This window comes from Larus michahellis, chromosome 7 (assembly GCF_964199755.1).
Source record: "Larus michahellis chromosome 7, bLarMic1.1, whole genome shotgun sequence".
NCBI lineage: Eukaryota > Metazoa > Chordata > Aves > Charadriiformes > Laridae > Larus > Larus michahellis.
Window position 1 is genome coordinate 24,791,672 of NC_133902.1, and position 17,180 is coordinate 24,808,851.

The 17,180-nt window shown below is 42.5% G+C and overlaps 1 protein-coding gene across 1 annotated transcript in view; it reads right to left on the reverse strand.

The window, feature by feature from the left end:
- TMEFF2 (transmembrane protein with EGF like and two follistatin like domains 2) overlaps window positions 1-17,180 on the reverse strand; it is a 130,816-nt gene that overhangs the window by 104,407 nt on the left and 9,229 nt on the right. Inside the window, exon 4 of the mRNA XM_074593992.1 lies at window positions 15,307-15,333. Within this exon, the coding sequence (XP_074450093.1) occupies window positions 15,307-15,333 (27 nt within the window). The remainder of the gene's footprint in view (window positions 1-15,306; window positions 15,334-17,180) is intronic.

Sequence of the window (17,180 nt, forward strand, 5' to 3'; positions counted from 1 at the left end):
CACATCCAGATCAAGGCATTGCCCTGACTTCTAACACCAGAGCACCGCCTGTGCTGGTGTGCTGATTTCTCAAGCAGTAAGCAGTTTGCTGTTGTCTCACATCCCCAAGGCACAAATAAGCAGATGCTGCATTAAAGCTTGTTTAACAAAACTGCTTCAGTTGTGATATACATTTTTAATATAATATACTGAGTGCATTACAGGGAAAACTGCCAGGGCCAGTAAACTCATACAAATTCATTAGCAAGACCAGCTTCTCAATTAAGCCTGGCTGAAGACTACATCTAGTTGAAAAGAATTGTCCAGAAGCAGTTGAAATGAGTGAAAAGCTTGATCGTGTTTGCCACACGTGAGCACAGCTTAGTTTACCATTTCAGTTTTCTGAGCATCGGTTGGGATTGCTTCTCATCAAGGACAAGCTTCACTGACCTTTCGCTTCTTTTCATCACAAGGATACTGTGGTTGGCTCGAAAGCTTGCATTTTTTACAATATTACTATTCTGAGCGTAAAAGCAGAGGCGCAGCTTTTAATAAGCAGAATGGGTTCTATACAGGAGACACTAGTAGCCGCATGTTTTGGAGCACTCACCAACATGCTTTCATTCATGGGTAGGTTTAAAAGATTAGAAATTATATCTTGTGTTTTCAAAAGACAAGCCAAAGGAGGAAGTAACATTTTCACTTTCTTTGGCTTATTTGCATTTCTTACCTACACTCTTCTCCCTCAATTGACATTGTCAGCTGCAGGATGACAACTGAAGAGCACCTCTGGAGTACTCTGTAGGTAATCCTCTACAACGCCTGTAAACTATACGGTGAATCAGTGATTACAACAGGAGCTCTTCAAAAGCACAAATTTCGCCCTTCCTTCAACAGAGGGGAATCTTTGTTGTGCACTTTGAAGAACCTCAAGCTATTACAGGATTATTATTCTAAATATATTTTTTTAAAGACAATGCAATGTAAGAGATACCAAAAATTAATCTGTCCAGCAGCAGACTAAGGTCTACACAAAGCATCTGCTGGTTGCCCCTGGTAAAACACTACATTTGTCTTGACTGTGTTTATGGCAGAACTGGCTGCTACTGCTAAGAGCTGCGTTACAGCAGCCTTGTGCGACAGCTTGCTTTAAAGGAGGAGAAGTTCTGTAACACAACCTTCTCCACTGCACTTTCCGGATTGCTGTCTTTTATGAAGCCCTCTGGCACTGAATCTTGCGAGACAATACCAATGCAACCACAGTGAGGGGGAAGAGCTTTCCCCTCTCGCTACTGGTTCTTTCTTCTGCGTTTCAGTGTATTCCTTCACAGGGTCTCTTGAACATACCCAACATGCACCCCTGAGCAGTGTTCCCAAAAGCTGATCACCAGGCCAGGGTGCTCTGTGGCATCTTCTCCCTCTCTTCTTTACGTGCTTACACAACCATGAGAGTATGCTTACTTTTGTCGCCATGAGATGATGGCACCTTATTCACAATTTATCCTCATGAGAGGTAATGAAGATGAGGGTCTCTGGAACTTTTGGTGTGTTTATAAACTCAGCTGAGACATCAAGCTGAACCAGTCTAACCCCTTACAGATAGCACTAAAAGTGACACCAAGCCCTAAAAACCACGAATTTTCATTGCCAGCCCCATTCCAAGACACTGCCATTTGACAAGTGACATGGCTACATGACTTCTCTGTGCCTTTAATTTAAGGCTGGAATTTGCAGGGATTTCCACAGTGACACTTGTATCACATGTGTTAGCACCTACTACCACTATACAAGTAGCTGGGCACTAATTTAACCCGACTTTAGCAATTTGTGCAATCTGACAGCTCCCCATACTGTTCACCTGCTGTCAGATTAGAGTCTGCTGAGGGTCTGACATTCCTTCTACATCCCTTTAAATTAATAGCATATCATCACTTAGTTCTACAATGCCACTGAACGCAAAAACAGCAAAGATGACTTTCTGAGGCCCTGATCCTGAAGTCACAGCACCTTTAGAGGAAGGGAGAAAAGGCAGATTATATGCCTCACCACCACGTATTGCCTAAGAGAAACGGGGGTGTGTGTATTCCTAATTACATAGATTGCACAAGTAATCTCTTCAAGAAAGAAGAGACTTCCGAAATGTCTCATGGAACAGGATGAAAGATTAACTGTGCCACCATTTTTCCTGCCCCTAGCAGCTGTTCAATTCTTTAGTTAAGACAAAGCAAAATCTTTCCTTCCTATGAATTAAGTTGAAAAGGAACAAAGCAGGAAGACCTAAAGATGAAGACAGGAAAATATGATGAAGTAGCCTGGTGGATTTCCAGGCTACTATGTGTAGAGGCTTCTTCACATCTGTTTATTAACTTTGAATTTTCTTGTGTTATACGTTTATAATTGTTTTCAAATAACTATAATGGTCTAGAAAATGATTTCAGATATTCTTTACAAAATGTAAATTACAGATAGATCTTCTCAGCATTACTTCCAAATTAAGGGTACTTTTTTGTCTGCCCTGGCCCTGGCTCCAGACTAACAAAACATAGATTATTCTTAATCTAGTTGACCCCTGTAAACAGGCTTAACTTTACACAAATGAGTGACTGCTAAGTGAAATTAAGAGCATCTCTTTTAACCAACAAATGCTGTAGCACAGGAGTTGAGATGGAAAGTAGGTGCTTAAACCTCAGGTAGAGGATAGATGGATAGGCATAAAGAAAACAAAAAAATCCTGTTGAAGACTGCCCAGCACTAGCTCACGCCTGTTAAAACTGCTGTTTTCAAGTAGGAAGAACGGATGTCTTAAAAACAAAACCTTTCACTTCATGCGTACTACCATCAATTCAAAAATGTATCATGGTATTGTTTTCAAATAAAAAAGAATCCAAGAAAATCCTCCTGAACAATATATGGAAAATTTAAGCCCCAAAGCACCTGTCATCCAGCTAAAGACATCCTGAAAAGAGTACCTTACAGCAGAGGAGCTAGAGCAGACTGCAGCTTTCCAAGCCAAATCCCTGAGTAACACTAACGGGTTCAGATACACATTTACTCTACTGGTTACAAGAGTTCCTCTCCACCAAAAATGCTCTGATTTTGAAACAAACATTGCTGCTGCCTATAGAAACTGCTTAGGCATTTGGCATCCCTCATCTTTAGGAGAATGCTGAAGTGTTGAGATTGAGGGCCTCAGACTTGATCCACTCCACAAGATACAACCTGATAGAGCATACCATGTGAATGGTAAATGAAAAAATCAAAGGAAAATACCCAAACATATTTTTCCAGAACCCACGGCACAGGCAAGATGTGAGCTCCCCCTGCTGACACAAGGGAACCCTGCCTGGCCCAGCCACCACTGCCACGGCAAGGGGACAGCCACCACCACTGGGGCAGGAGGGGAGAAACCCCAGGATGAAGCCAGAAGCAGCTCCGACAGCAAGGATGGAGCCAAGCTTGGCACTGCTCCAGCACCTGAGATCTCACGGCTTGACCTCGTAACTCGCTGAGCACCCTCTGTTCTTTTTGGGAAATGTAATGAGCCAGAAACCAGCTACGGACAGTACCTGAGGGAGCTGGGTCAGAAGGGGTTATGATGACAAAGGTGCCTGGGCAGGTGACAGCTGGCCTTTTCACTGCTGTTGTCTAGGTAGAAGCTCCCAGCCTGACTCCCGCACACGGACAGCTTGGCCAGGCCACCTTCACCATGATCTGCGCTGTCACCAGGTCACCTGCCAAGCCTCTCCAGTGCTGCCTGCAAAGGCTTCACAGGGCAATCCTCTGGCCAGCTTTTAAAGGTCCCCTTCTGCTGCTTCTGTGGCACCTCAGTGAATGGCAGGACCCTGCCCCTGGAGTCCTGAGCCACTGAGCTGAGCTTTCATTTCCAGCATGTATACTCAGGTGCATCACCGCTGATCATGGCACGTCAGGTCTCAGGAAGAGAGATTGGACAACAAAGAGGGGGGCCACAGCCCCACCACAGCTCCTTGCACAGACGGGGCAGGGGAACCTGCCCATACTCCATGATGCCAGGTGCTACGGGGCTGAATGGTCATCTGAGAGAGGACAGCACTGCTGTGCCATGCAGTAGGGAGCTGGAGGCAGGAGCCAGGCGACAGCACCTTATACTCACCATGGGAAAGCTCACAGTTCGGCAAATACTCAAATCCCGTAAGTCTCGGGGATTGTTACACAAGGACAGGGGAGTGCTCTGCACATTGCTAGCAAAGGCCTTTGGAGAGCCAAGGAAGAAAGAAAAGACTAACAAAAACTTTTAAAAATATTTGAGAAAACCTGTGCCAAAATCTCCTTAGATGTGCATCTATGACTAAGCATAAGAACTCAACTGCTGCTGCTGTAGAGAGGATGCTGCTTGCTGGTCACGGTCTAAAAGCACTGATGCAGCAACGAGCACAGCTTAATTGCTGAGAAGCTTACATATTAATAGCAGAATTTTCGGTCAGAAACATGTAAAAGCCTGTAGGCTTTGGAGCAGTAAAATAGAATTGGGGCCGTATGGTGGCAGAACAAAGTCTGCTGAAGAGTGTTGTATTTTCTGCCTTTGATAGGGACTTTCTAGAGCTGTCAGCTGAGCTGCAGAATTAGAAACCTGACATTGCAGCAGTCAGTTTTTAGATTTCAAGCTGTTCAAATGACTTGTCTCCAGGGAGGAATATCTAGCCCGCAGGAATCAATATCAGAACAGGTAAAGATGCTAGTGTACAGGGGCAGCCACCCCAGCCCCATGCCCCAGCCAGACCTACTGAAAAAGAGCCGTGGGAAAGGATGACGGAAAAACTCGCTCCCTCTTTGAATCAGTACCAGAGAGATGCTATAGACTATTCACTACATTTGCGAGATTGCAGCTTGATTATATTTGATTCCACGTTACAGATTGATCTTCCAAACGCCCTCAGTTCACGCTATGCCAGTGCTCCAAGCCACTTGCTGAAGAGATTATAAAAGAGCCTATTTTATCATATCTTCACCTCTGAATGCATTACAAATGACATCGCTTAATTTTAGCCAATCTGAACAGCTAATTAGATGTAAACAGATTGAAAAATTGTACACATAGGACAACTCATTTTTCAAAAGACCACTAATCTAAACAAACCTGAGTCCATCAATTTACTTCAGCATTTGTCTAAATGAATTACAGCATAGACTTGTCCTGCACTGGCCTTGTGATTCATGTAACTGGCTCCCTCCTCTTTTGATAAAAATCGCAGGCACTTTACAAAATAAGTTGTTTATAAAGGCTAAAAAGACGAAAGTGTGCCTCTGTGAGTCTAGTGGACGACGTTTATGAGCCAAAGCAATTACAGCCTACTCTGGTACCTTCTCTCTCACCTCCCAAACCCGTCACATACATTAATACATCAAAGCTAGGGAGGGTTTTTAATTAACAGATAAAAATCATATTATATTTAATCATAATCAATACAGATTCCAACTTCAGAGCTCTTTGGGTGCGAAACTCCCCTCTGCTCTCACTCCCTTACATCAGGAGAAATAGGAAGGAAAAGGATCCTGGAGAGATCCTCCAGAGAGAGCTGGTGATCCTCCTCCTCCTCAGGACTTTCTCCAAGCACCGGCTGGGGGTAGACCAGTAATTCCACTGGGAATCAGACCAGCACTGCAGGACAGAGAGAAGCCCAAAGGGGCCTGTTATGACACAGATCAGATAGGGAGCTGCCGAAGTTACCCAGTGCCAGACAACATAAAGAAGTCTTAGGATGAAATGCAGTGTAGTGTGGTCTATTTTAAATACAGAGCAATTAGCAGAGCATTATGCATGAGGTTTTCCACTTGCTACTAAAGCCCACATCTCTTCCATTACCTGCATATGTAAATGAACACAATGAGAAGGGAGAGGGCAGAGAGAAAAACACTTGTGTGGATTTTGAAATGAACAAACATATCCACATAATCAATCCCTTTCCGGACTGCTTAACACAGAAACCTTGCTGAACAAAATCGGCTAATCTCAGACTATTTCATGTGTCAACTAATTTATGGTACCTAGAATTAAGGGTTCACTGAGCATCTGCTGTGACCTCCCATGTGACAGCGGCCCTGGACTTTCAAATTCATCCTTGTTTGAGCAGAGCAATCTAGACATCCAAGTGTCAAAACCTTAAGCGACGCAGAATCCTACATAACTTTTAATCACTTACTTCTATGTGCTGTTGCCTTCATTTACAAACATGCATCTAAACCTTACTCTGAGTTTGTCTAGCTTTAATTGCCAGCGTGGCATCTCATTAGACCTTTGTCTGTCAGCATGAAGAGCCCTGCTGCTCATTTGTGTTCCCCACACTGGTACTTACCAACCGTGACCTACGCACCCCTTTCCTTTCCCTTGACAAAGTGAAGGGCATCAAAGCTTTCACGGCAAAGCTGGCTTGCCAGCCACTGCCTTTGGCTGTGCACAGCCTTCTCCCCTTTGGAGCTGCAGGCACCACCTCCGCTAAAGGTAATTTGACATCCTTACCCCTGCTCAAGAGTCTGCTTCTTAAATATACCAGGATAATTGTGGCCCTTTGGCCCGCTGTGTTCGCAGAGGACTCTCACTACGAGCCCGCTAACTACCAAGGCTCCAGCTTGCTTTGTAGCATCACCATTTCCAGGGAGGGTGGAACCTCGCTCCTCTGGTTTCCCAACTTTGTTCTACGGTTGTGGCTTTTACGTTTGGCCACATCAGAAGGCCTGCTCTTGCACCAGTGTACCTAGTAAGCCAGATCGGTCTGTGCCACTGAACTGTTCATTTCTTACTTCCCTAGCTACAACCACTGAGAACTTGATCAAATGAGGAAAGAATGTGCCCACCTAGTTCACTGGTAAAACAAACAAATAAATAAATAGCTTGAGGCTGATCCCTGTGCTGTCCATCCAATAATGATAAATCTACTTGTAATTACATTGTGAAAGGCAGTTTTCACTCCACCAATTATGCCCCATGTTAATTTTGCATGATTCTTGTTCCTTAATCATAGTGGCATGTAACGGTATGCCAAATACTTCACTGACATCCACATACACTACATCAATATTGTTGTCTTTATCAAGCAAACTTGTAGCTTCATAAATAACATTTCAATTAGTTGACAAAATCTATTACATCAGCCCATATTGCTCAGCATTAGTTCTCATTTATTTCTTTATTAAGGAGGTCCGGGTCTGCATGTCCTGCTTTACCTCAATCAAAGTCAGATTGACAGGCCTATAAATATGTGGGGTTTTCTTCCCCTACCCTTTTTAATACCCACACACCTACGTTCTCTCAGACCTTTAGAACTTTCCCATGTTCTCAGACTTACCGAAAACCAACATTAAAGTCCCTTAAACAGCTAGCTCTCTTTAAACTCCTGCCTGCAAGATATTTGGTGCCGCTGAGGTAAAAAGGGTCCTGCTTCAGTAGCTGCTTTTTTAATAGGTTTAAATAGGCACCATCATTACCCAACTGCCATGCAGCTAGAACAAATGAGATCAAGAAGTCCGAGGCATTAAAAAAATTGTAGGAAATATCATGGAAGAATTTGGACTTCTTCCCCAAATCATGCTATTTTCGAAATGCAATTTGGAGATCTCCCTGTTGTTGAGCATTTTGGGCATCTATTCAAGTAGTCTCCTGAGTGACTAAAAACATGTTATGTGCATGTTTCAAATGAAAAATTAATCACCTTCTATAACACTATTAAAAAACCCAGGCTGAAAGACTTGTGGCAAATTCTTAAGAACTGGTAATGCCATACCATACAATTTTAACTTGTCTGGATTTGATTATGAATTGTTCTGGATTCTTGGGCTTCCACCACAGTCATTAAACTTCTCCTGTATGTGCATTTACATAAAGTAGGTGGCAATCTCCAGTTTGCTAAGTGTCTGGAAATCGGTCGTGCCCTTCCTGAAGATAAACTCCCACTGACTTCAAAGACAGCAGGCGAAATTTCTCATTTTATTTCCCTATCTCTGAAAGGAAAGAAAGCCTCTTAGACAAAAGGGAATTTAAACATGTAATGCAGAATATATTAAATTTGTCAGATGCAGCTGAGGTCTGAAATGTAAGAGTTAAAGAAAAGCGAGTACATGAACCTTGAGAGAGACTTGGCAGTTTTCATCTCATTTGTTCTTTTTAAGATCTCATGAGAGCATCTAACAAAATCCTATGTCACGCCAAAAGCAGTTCAAAGCAAGCGCATAGCGAATCAGCTTCTTCAATCACTAAGCCACAGAATATATAACCGAGAGATGCACAAGGATCTGGAGAAGTTCTGGTCACTCCAAGGCTGCCTCAGGCCCCACTTGTGCAAGACACCCACATCCAGAAGGAAACTTAAAAGTCAATGGCATTTAAGCATGTGACAAAAATTAAGCACGTGCTTGAACGCATGATCTTACTCCATGAAGCAAGGCGTTCATAGTAAGCGTGACAGAGCCATTGGAAAGCTTGAGAAGCATTTTTCTTCCCTGTGGAAGGACTCCCTGCATAGGAAAGTGAAATGGTGGGCTAGATTCGCCTCTCGCTGTCATCACGGCTAATCTCCAGTGACTCCACAGTTGTCACAGGGAAAATTAATCCAGGTTTATGGAGATGTAGCAGACAAATATAGTCCACTACGTCTCTCTCTTGCTGTGTTTACAATAACAGACCAATAAATGAGCATTTGTGATCAGATGCCCCCTTTTTAATCTGTTTGCTGTGGTATCGTAGGATTTGTTTGCTGGTTTGATGACTTAGTTATTTGTGGATTTACAGATTGCACATGATTAGACAGCATATTTTGGATTTTTTTTTGTTTATTTTGATGTGGACAGGAAATTTTGAATTTTAAAGCAAAACCAGAGCATCCTCAGTATTTTTTGATGTAGGTAAGCATCTTCCATTCACAGTTTCCTTGTGTGCTCTGAACTACTTAAAAGAAGTGCTAAAACCCATAAAGGACTGCATAATTTAGGAAAGAGGCTATGAACGGACGTCATTGCTACTTCTCACCTACAAAAGTCTGTGGATCTTTATGGCATCTTCTATTCACTTTCTTGTGTTTTGCTTGAATGGCTGAAAACGGGCCACAGACCACTCACTATGGGTCAACTCTTCCCAAGGTATTTCTCAGTGTTGACAGATGGCTTGAGGGGAGCCGTGCAGCCACACCGAGAACACAGCAAGGACTTTGGCCCATTAATAACAAAGTAAGCGCAGGGATAAAATGCATCTCTTCTCATGGGATTTTTGCATTCTAACTTCAGAAGAAGCAAGCAAAACACAGGCAACTAAATCCAAAACCAGTGTCTCCCAGACTGGTACTTTGTATATAGCCCTAGAGAGCTTCAAGTCCACAGGAGCTGTGGGGATTTGCTGGAACATCTCAGGCAGGGTCAATTAGCTCAGTACTTAGCTCAAATGAGAGCCTGAGAAGAATCCAAAAGCTGGTATTCCTGTTGTTCCCATACCTTCCTAGGATTTCCAAAACTGCTACTGCATCCCACCCAGCATAAAATGCCCATGGCAAGCACTTAAAAATTCATCACTTGCAAATACCTGAGTGGTTCTCATCTAGTCAACAAAAACAGAGGAACTTCATCCTTTCCTAATTTTTAAAGGCCATGAAGAGACATTAACTGCCTTCTCCCGACCTAACTCTTATATAGGTCAGATGTGCACCAGCCCTGAACTAGAAGTCATGTAATCACGTTAGGACAGTGAAGAGCCTGAGCTAATAAACCCAGCCTTTCAAAGAGCTTATTGGTTTGGGCTCGGTGCCATGCTGAGGTTAACAAGGTAAAAACCTGTTTAACAAAGGAGACGTATATTTGACCATCCACAGTCAGGTCAATCATTTAAGATTTAAACATTCCCTCCAGAGGTATTTACCCAGTCAGCGCACGTTGCTTATAGTTGATTCTGTACCTTCTGATGCTCCTTTAAATTATACATCCCAAATGAAATTAGAGTAGAAGCTTTCCTATTGCCTTATTGCAGTTGATGATAGCACGTGGGGTCAGCAGATATTTTAAATTCACATGAGAGAAATCTGTATCACCCGTTACACCCAGGCAAAGAAAAGACAGGATCTGGAGCTCAAAATATGAATTCCTTTTCTTACAGAGGTTAAACAAGAACACTCCCAGTATTTTCCTATATATTGATAACACATGTGTATGCGTGTGTCTTATCAGCATTGCATTTTATACACTGCTTCATTCAAGCCAATACACACTCCAGGTTTTATGGTGTATTTTGACTCAAGTGTTATTGCTAGGACAGTGTTTACAGGAATATTCATTGTGTTCTGCATAGCCCTGCCCATCAATCGTCCTTATAATAAAGCAGAAAGGGAAACTGGTGGAAAAGCAGCAGAGCTGTTGAATTCAAGTTAGTCATACAACCCAAGCATGGAGACAAGCACAAACACAATTGGGTTAAAGTAGCCATTTGCCTGTTGATTAAAGAAAGAGATACGCATGCTGCATTACAGTTTGCCTTAAAAATAATATAGGTTTCAACATGTTAATTTTTCCTCCCTATTTTCTCTGCGTTAGCATTTCAAGACGACTGCCGCTCCATACAGATTTATAATATGTATGTGTTTACTCACACATCTCTAAGCCAACAGGAAAGGCAGACCAGAATTCCAAATCTATCATTAAATCTACATGTTGGCACCTACAAAGAGCTGCAGGACTTCAATTTTTCTGGATAAGATTGAAGGGATAAATTGAAAGAACAAACAAACAAGCAAGGCACTCGCATCCTTAAAATATACACACAAAATGAGGGACACAGACAGAGGGGGTGAAAGAAGATGGCTTGTAAGGTTATTCATTTCCATGTTTGTCTAACAAATTAGGAATAACTTTAAGAACAGTACAATCTCCGATTCTTTCTAGATTACATATGGGTCTGCTGACAAGCAGCGTGGTTCCCAAGGCACAGCACTGGTTTGGCTCTGAAGCAGCATGGAGCAGCATACATGAATTCAGCCACTGAAGTGTGATGCAACTTCCAGCCTTTGCTCAGCTTGGATATCCAGACTCTGTTTCACAGATTTTATTCTCTCCCTCACCGTGAAGAAGTGCCTCACAGTATCAGAGTGTACCACACTGGATTCCTAATCTGATAATTAGCACCTCTAGATGCTACTGTAAAATAAACAGTGACGATGACACTGATGAATGATGACTTGTTTTTTTCATTCTGCTTTAGTCTAGATCATAAAGAATTAACGTAAAAATCAAACTAGGATAAGATCTGTGTACCCAGGGGCCCCGTACAATTCCCACTGAAGTCAGTAGGACTTGAATGGAAATTGAATGAGGCTCTGAAACTAATTCAGCGTAGGTGCTTATGGACTGCTGTGCTGGGGACCACAAACACCTAGTGCGATAGTCACCCACACGAAATCCATCGGACTACGAATGCAAGCCAATCCACAGAGCTAAGAATACAGATAATGCAGAGAGGGGAAAGAAGTGTTCAATGTAAAAAAGAAACCAAGGAGTTTCAAAGTAAAAAAGAAACCAAATGTTCTCAGCACATTAAGAGCTATAATGAAATACTGCATCTTGAGTTTGTTGCTGTTTGAAGGAAGCTACGAAACGAGCAAGAATTCATTATGAAGCTGTTCAAGACTAAAACATGAATCATTGGGTTCTAAAAAAAACCCAGTTGTCTAGAGAACAGTGTAGATGAAAATGAATGGAATCTCTTTAAATTACTCTCTGTATAAACTCTTTCACATTCATTCTCTCTCCCATTGATTAGTATCTTTCTGGGATATGGGTTTTTAAATAATTCCAAACCATAGTCCCAGCTTCCGCAATCAAAACAGAAACGGCTCTTGATTCTGCATTTTTAGTCTTCATTTACAGGGAAAAATGTTTTCTGCAGTAAGAAATCTGAACAACTACTGTTCTTACCCGTTTACTAGATATCCTCAAAAGTGCATGCTGAAGGCTCAGTAGTCAAATGAGATTAAGATTCTCCCGTCACTTTACAAATAGGGGACTTTTGTATGCTATTGCTGCATAATGCAGGGATTAGATCACCTCTGGAAGCCCTCAAGATCACGAAAGTGCTAAGAAGCTGGGACTCCTCTCATCCCAGCATCCCTGACAGTAAAGCAGAAACCCCCAAATCCTAAATCCTAAATTGAGAATACGTCTCTGCACACCCAAGTAGGAACACGTGGAAGGTAAACATGGCAGGCAAAACATGGCATGTTTTGTTTCTACTCTGCCCAGTTTCCTGAGAAAAGGAGGCTTTTGTGACCACACTGTGTGTTTGTGTATGTCTGACCATTGCACCACCCCCTTTCCAGCAATTTCTGAAGCATCAACCAGTTATCCTTTCACTTGACAAGAGCTCCATTGAGGGAGAAGCAGTACTGAGAGCTGAACTCTATCAGTCATGGGGGAAACCACCACAGAGCAGGAAACTTGCTGTGTTCCAGGAACCAGAAAAACTTGATGTCCTCTACTAGTTTGCAATTTGAGTTAATTCCTTAGTAGATATGTACCTTACCAGGCCAAACAAATCCAACTCAAGAAATCCAGCGAGATACAACTCTGCTGAAAAGCTGGTTGCCTTGTCTCACAGCTTGTGGAGTGATGCACAATAACACTACGGGAACCCCCGGGAGTAAAATGGAGGGGCTCTGGTAAGAAGTTGTAAGCGCTGAGAGGCAGAGATTCCTGCTGCTCAGGATGGTCTTCAGCAATTCAGACTAAAGGATCAGCCTTTTTAGGTACCTTCAAGTAAAAGTCCATCCACCCCTTCCCTTCTTGAAAACTCTTTTCAACCTAAGCCTTCTAATCCACCGTGCCCAGAAGGTGGCCTGTCCATGCCCACAGTGGTCCCCCAGGGCTCCCAGCCTGGGTCTCCCTGGCTTCAACAAACCTTCCAAAGAGAGACCGCAACAGTTGCGCAAACCTGAACCTTGCCAGAAAGTCTGCCAGCTCTGCTAAACACAACATATATACACCCAACATAGAGCAACCAGCAAAGCCAAAGCATAGCACTCGCCTGCATCCTGCTGGCACTGCGATGGCAACAAGAAACGGGGCAAATTAGCAAGGGAATGGCTGTTCCTAAGGGCTCCCAGCACCTGAGATACGTCAGGTACCTCACTGCAGACATACCCAGCACCTCTGACACCTACAGCACCCAGCACAGCACCATTCTGCTGATTTAGGCAGAGGTACGGCCAGCTTGGAGGGTCCCTATGCTTCTAGTTTTGCAAAAAAAGTTATGCTGCATTGGTTAGCTGTTTGTTAACCAAGATTGCTTGAAGAAGTGCAAGAAAGGAAAATTTTCATGAAAACAGAAAACACACAAGATTGCCTAATATCTCAGGCTTCTCATGGAAAAACATTCCACTCGTGATTGTTGAAATGGATTTTACAAGACTTACTGCGATGACACCCAAAATTTATTACAGCTTTTACAACAAGACGGTGTCTAGTAAAGAGTGATGTAGTGACAACATTTACTTGGCTGGATTTAGCTTCTTAGGGCACATAAATATACTTTTGTACTTTAAGAACAGCCATGGCTGGCTACTAAATCTTGAATAATACAAGGCAGCTTTGTAGACCTTTAAACACATACACCAACTTTGTTCTGTCTCCTTCACAAATCTGCTTCCTTACTATCTGCCCAGTCAGTCCCCAAGGTCCTATCCTGCTCGTCTTTTGTCAGCTTCAGCTCTTAAAGTGAAACTGTTTGGAAATCACGCTTTTAAATTCCTATGCTTTTTCAGTATGGAATTCATTACTCTTAGAAAGTGGCCAAATTTGCTTCCCCACCTTGCCCAGTCATAAAACAAACTGTAAATCTTATCTGTTTTCCTTCGTATATACATGATGAATTTTGCATGTCTATTTTTATTTGAAAACTTATTTACTGGCCATATGCGTAAGAACCCTATCATAAATATAAATCAAATTTTAGATTTCTGTTAAGCACTGAATAAGGAATGTCTTTGGTCTAAGAGTTTAAAAAGAAAATTTAAAAGGACATTAGAGTAAAATAGGAATAACTAGAAAAAAACTTTTTAAAACAAATAGCAATATTTTAGGTTGTGTTTTTTTGGGAGCCAGATTTGAAACATCTTAAAGTGTCCTGATTTCCAGAAAACAGCCCAAGTCCAATATTGGAAAATAAGGTCCCTTGCAAGTGCCTCATGCTCATGTTGTTGACGACTTCATAAGTAAAAATAATACTTTACCTACATATTGCACTTTCTAATATACTGGTTACCAAAACTACACGAGGACTAGGTGATGCTTTGCCAAATAACGGGACTGTATTTGAAAAACCTGAATCCAGCCAGGAGCAGCCATAAAACTGGGTAAGAGCCCAGACCTGCTGTCTGTATCGTATGCAGAAAGCTGGCTCAGCTCCTGGTGGCTGCCCCAGCCGGAGGAACCCAGCAGCATCCCAGCCTGATGCTGACCTTGCTCTTTCCCTGCCATGGGGCTCCTACAGCTTACTCAGGGGGCTTGGGCAGAAATTACGGTAACTCTTAAGGACCATAGCCACCCAAACTAGCCCTGGCCCTCCCAGCCCCCAGAGAAGCCTGACCCACCAGCCCCACGATGCAAGTAACTCCCAAAGGTCATGTTCCCTGCCCCAAGGCAGGGCACTACCCAGACCCAACACTTATACTTCCAAGAAGGATCGGTCACAAACCCTAGGATCAGCATTACACAAGCAAACCCAGAAATAACTGCACCTATGAAATAAAATAAAAAAACCAAACAAACAGCCAAACCCAACTTAAATGCGAGTTTGCCTACATTTTACAATATCCCCTATATGCAGCAAAGGGTTCAGACTATATCCATGTTCATTTTTGCTGCTGCTGTTCTTATAAAAACACATTGTTCTTTCTCTGTGACATTTCTTCATATCTTTGAAAGAATGCCCTCCTTTACCACAAAATATTTGGCTTGAATCCTCCTGTGAGGAGGAGCCAAGGGTTTAGCTCATGTTTTAAAAACAAAAGAAATATTACTCTAAACATGAAATAAACGAGTGCAACTGTAACAGTAGATGGAGATAGAGGTCCTAGCACAACCTATGAATAATTCCAAGTCCTATTAGAAGTAACACAGCTTCCTGAATTTCCCTAGAAAACTGCATGTCATTATTAGGTTCCAGCTTGACTAAAATGCAAAATGTCACTTTTTTCAGAGAAAAAGCTAAACAAAGACAATACGTAGTGTAACAACTGAAGTGAAAAGCTTATCCACTTACAATCTGAAATCATGAAAGACAATGGTGTACGTGTAAACACAGAGATATTAAAAGATGGCTCTTACCTCCGTCCCCAGATCCTGAGCCGGCATCTGAGAAAAGAAGAGAAAGAAATTTATATTCATGTGCTACAGTATGTCCTGTAAGCATGCAAAGCAAGACTGTTCAGTTAAGTGTATTACAGCGTACCTTACGTTTGATGTCATCCCTGGGTAAATTATAGAGATCTAATCTGAACATAGTTCACTCAAGCCATCTTAGTCTCAACTCCTTTTCTTTAAAGTCTCTGTATCAGACTAAAATAACGTAAGCCCTGGAGTGCTGTAACATCTTCAGAAGCCTTTGCCTCGTTTTGTTGTACTGAGACTGATAAAGCTTTGTTCCCAACAGTTGTGCAAAATTACTTCACTTGGCCACTACTAAACTCTCTCCATCAAAGATAATTTTTTAAAGCCAGTTTTTTTGAGGCCAGACCAATTGGAAATTCATGTCATCATCTTTACAAAACAGTGACATCTCATGAGATCATAACTAGTTGGAATAAACCATTGAAATTATTATTACTCAAAGTCTTCAGATAAATGATTAAAATGCTGTTTTTCCGCAGGTTGTTGCTAAGTTTCAAAATTGAGTCCTTTATTTTTCCTCCGCTCAGTGTTTTGTTGGCTGGAATGATGAGAGTCACAAATTTAGAAGGCGCAATATCACGAAATTGCCAAGCCCAGGGCTTCATTACGAAACTGTCTAAGCAAAGCAAAGCACAGAAATGCACACACATGTTGGGTTACCAAAAATAGTCCATGAGAGGAGTTTCTTTTGCAAGGAAGGGAGGGAGGTTGTCATCCCATCCTCCCCCTTAGTCGAGGGGTTATCCATTTATCAGCATCAAGATTAATAGAAAGAGTTTGGAAAGGCTGCTTTGGGATCCAATTACCCTATGAACTGTTAGATCTAGTTTACTGACAGCAAGGTCTGGTGGATCTGAACTGGCTTGTACATGCCATCATTGCTCAAAGATAAAAAAAAAAGGAAAACCTTTATTTAAATAAACCTGTCACAAGGATGGCTTAAAACAGTAGTTTTACACAGCAAGACTACCTGGGGCAGATGCGCAAGGGGGCTGGAAAAGAGAATAGAAAATGGTAGTGTGATGCTCCTTCTGTCCTGATGCTTTTTTCCCAAATAAGCTACTGAGGAAAGGCATCACAATGCCCTCACGGCTCTGGGAAGCGCTGCTTTTCCAGGTGTGCCAGGTCTCCCCAGCACAAAGAAATGAACGCCTGCTATCACCTGCCTCCTGCAATGAACTACCATATTCTCTGGCTCTTTAGAGGAAAAGGACCTCGTGTGTCTCCTCCTGCCCTTACCCTTCGATGCCCAGACCCCTGCCGGTCACAGCCAGGAGGGCTGCCCGCTGCTGGAAAACTCTCAGCAGCCCAGGTCTCTGATGGTCCTGTGCACCCTCTCTCTGCCCCATCCCGCAGGGAAAACCTGAGGTACATGCCTGCTCCCTTCTCCCCTGAGCCTCCTCCTTGGGAGAAGGAAAAAGAGGCCAAATGATCAAGACCTCAGGAAAGCCCTTCTCCTTTCCAAAATCCACAATGTGTTTCAGGAGACAATGCTTCCAACACAGCCACTGCCAGAGGGCAAGCAAGTTTAAGAAAAGATGTCGCAATGCACTGGAGTTATCCCTTTAATCAAAAAGTTTGAAACAAAAAAGACCAGTTGCTGTGCTGAGAGTTTATTAAGTTGAACAAATCCTACGCCACAATAGGCTTTGTCAGCCTGAGTTCCATTTAATACCAATTTATAGACAAAAAAATTGCAGTGTATGTCTTTTTCCTCTTGAAAATTGTCAGGGAACAGCTTCACAAAAGAACAACTTTTCCAGGGAAAGAAGTTTATTTTCCTCTCAGGTGTACGAAACACCAAATTACAG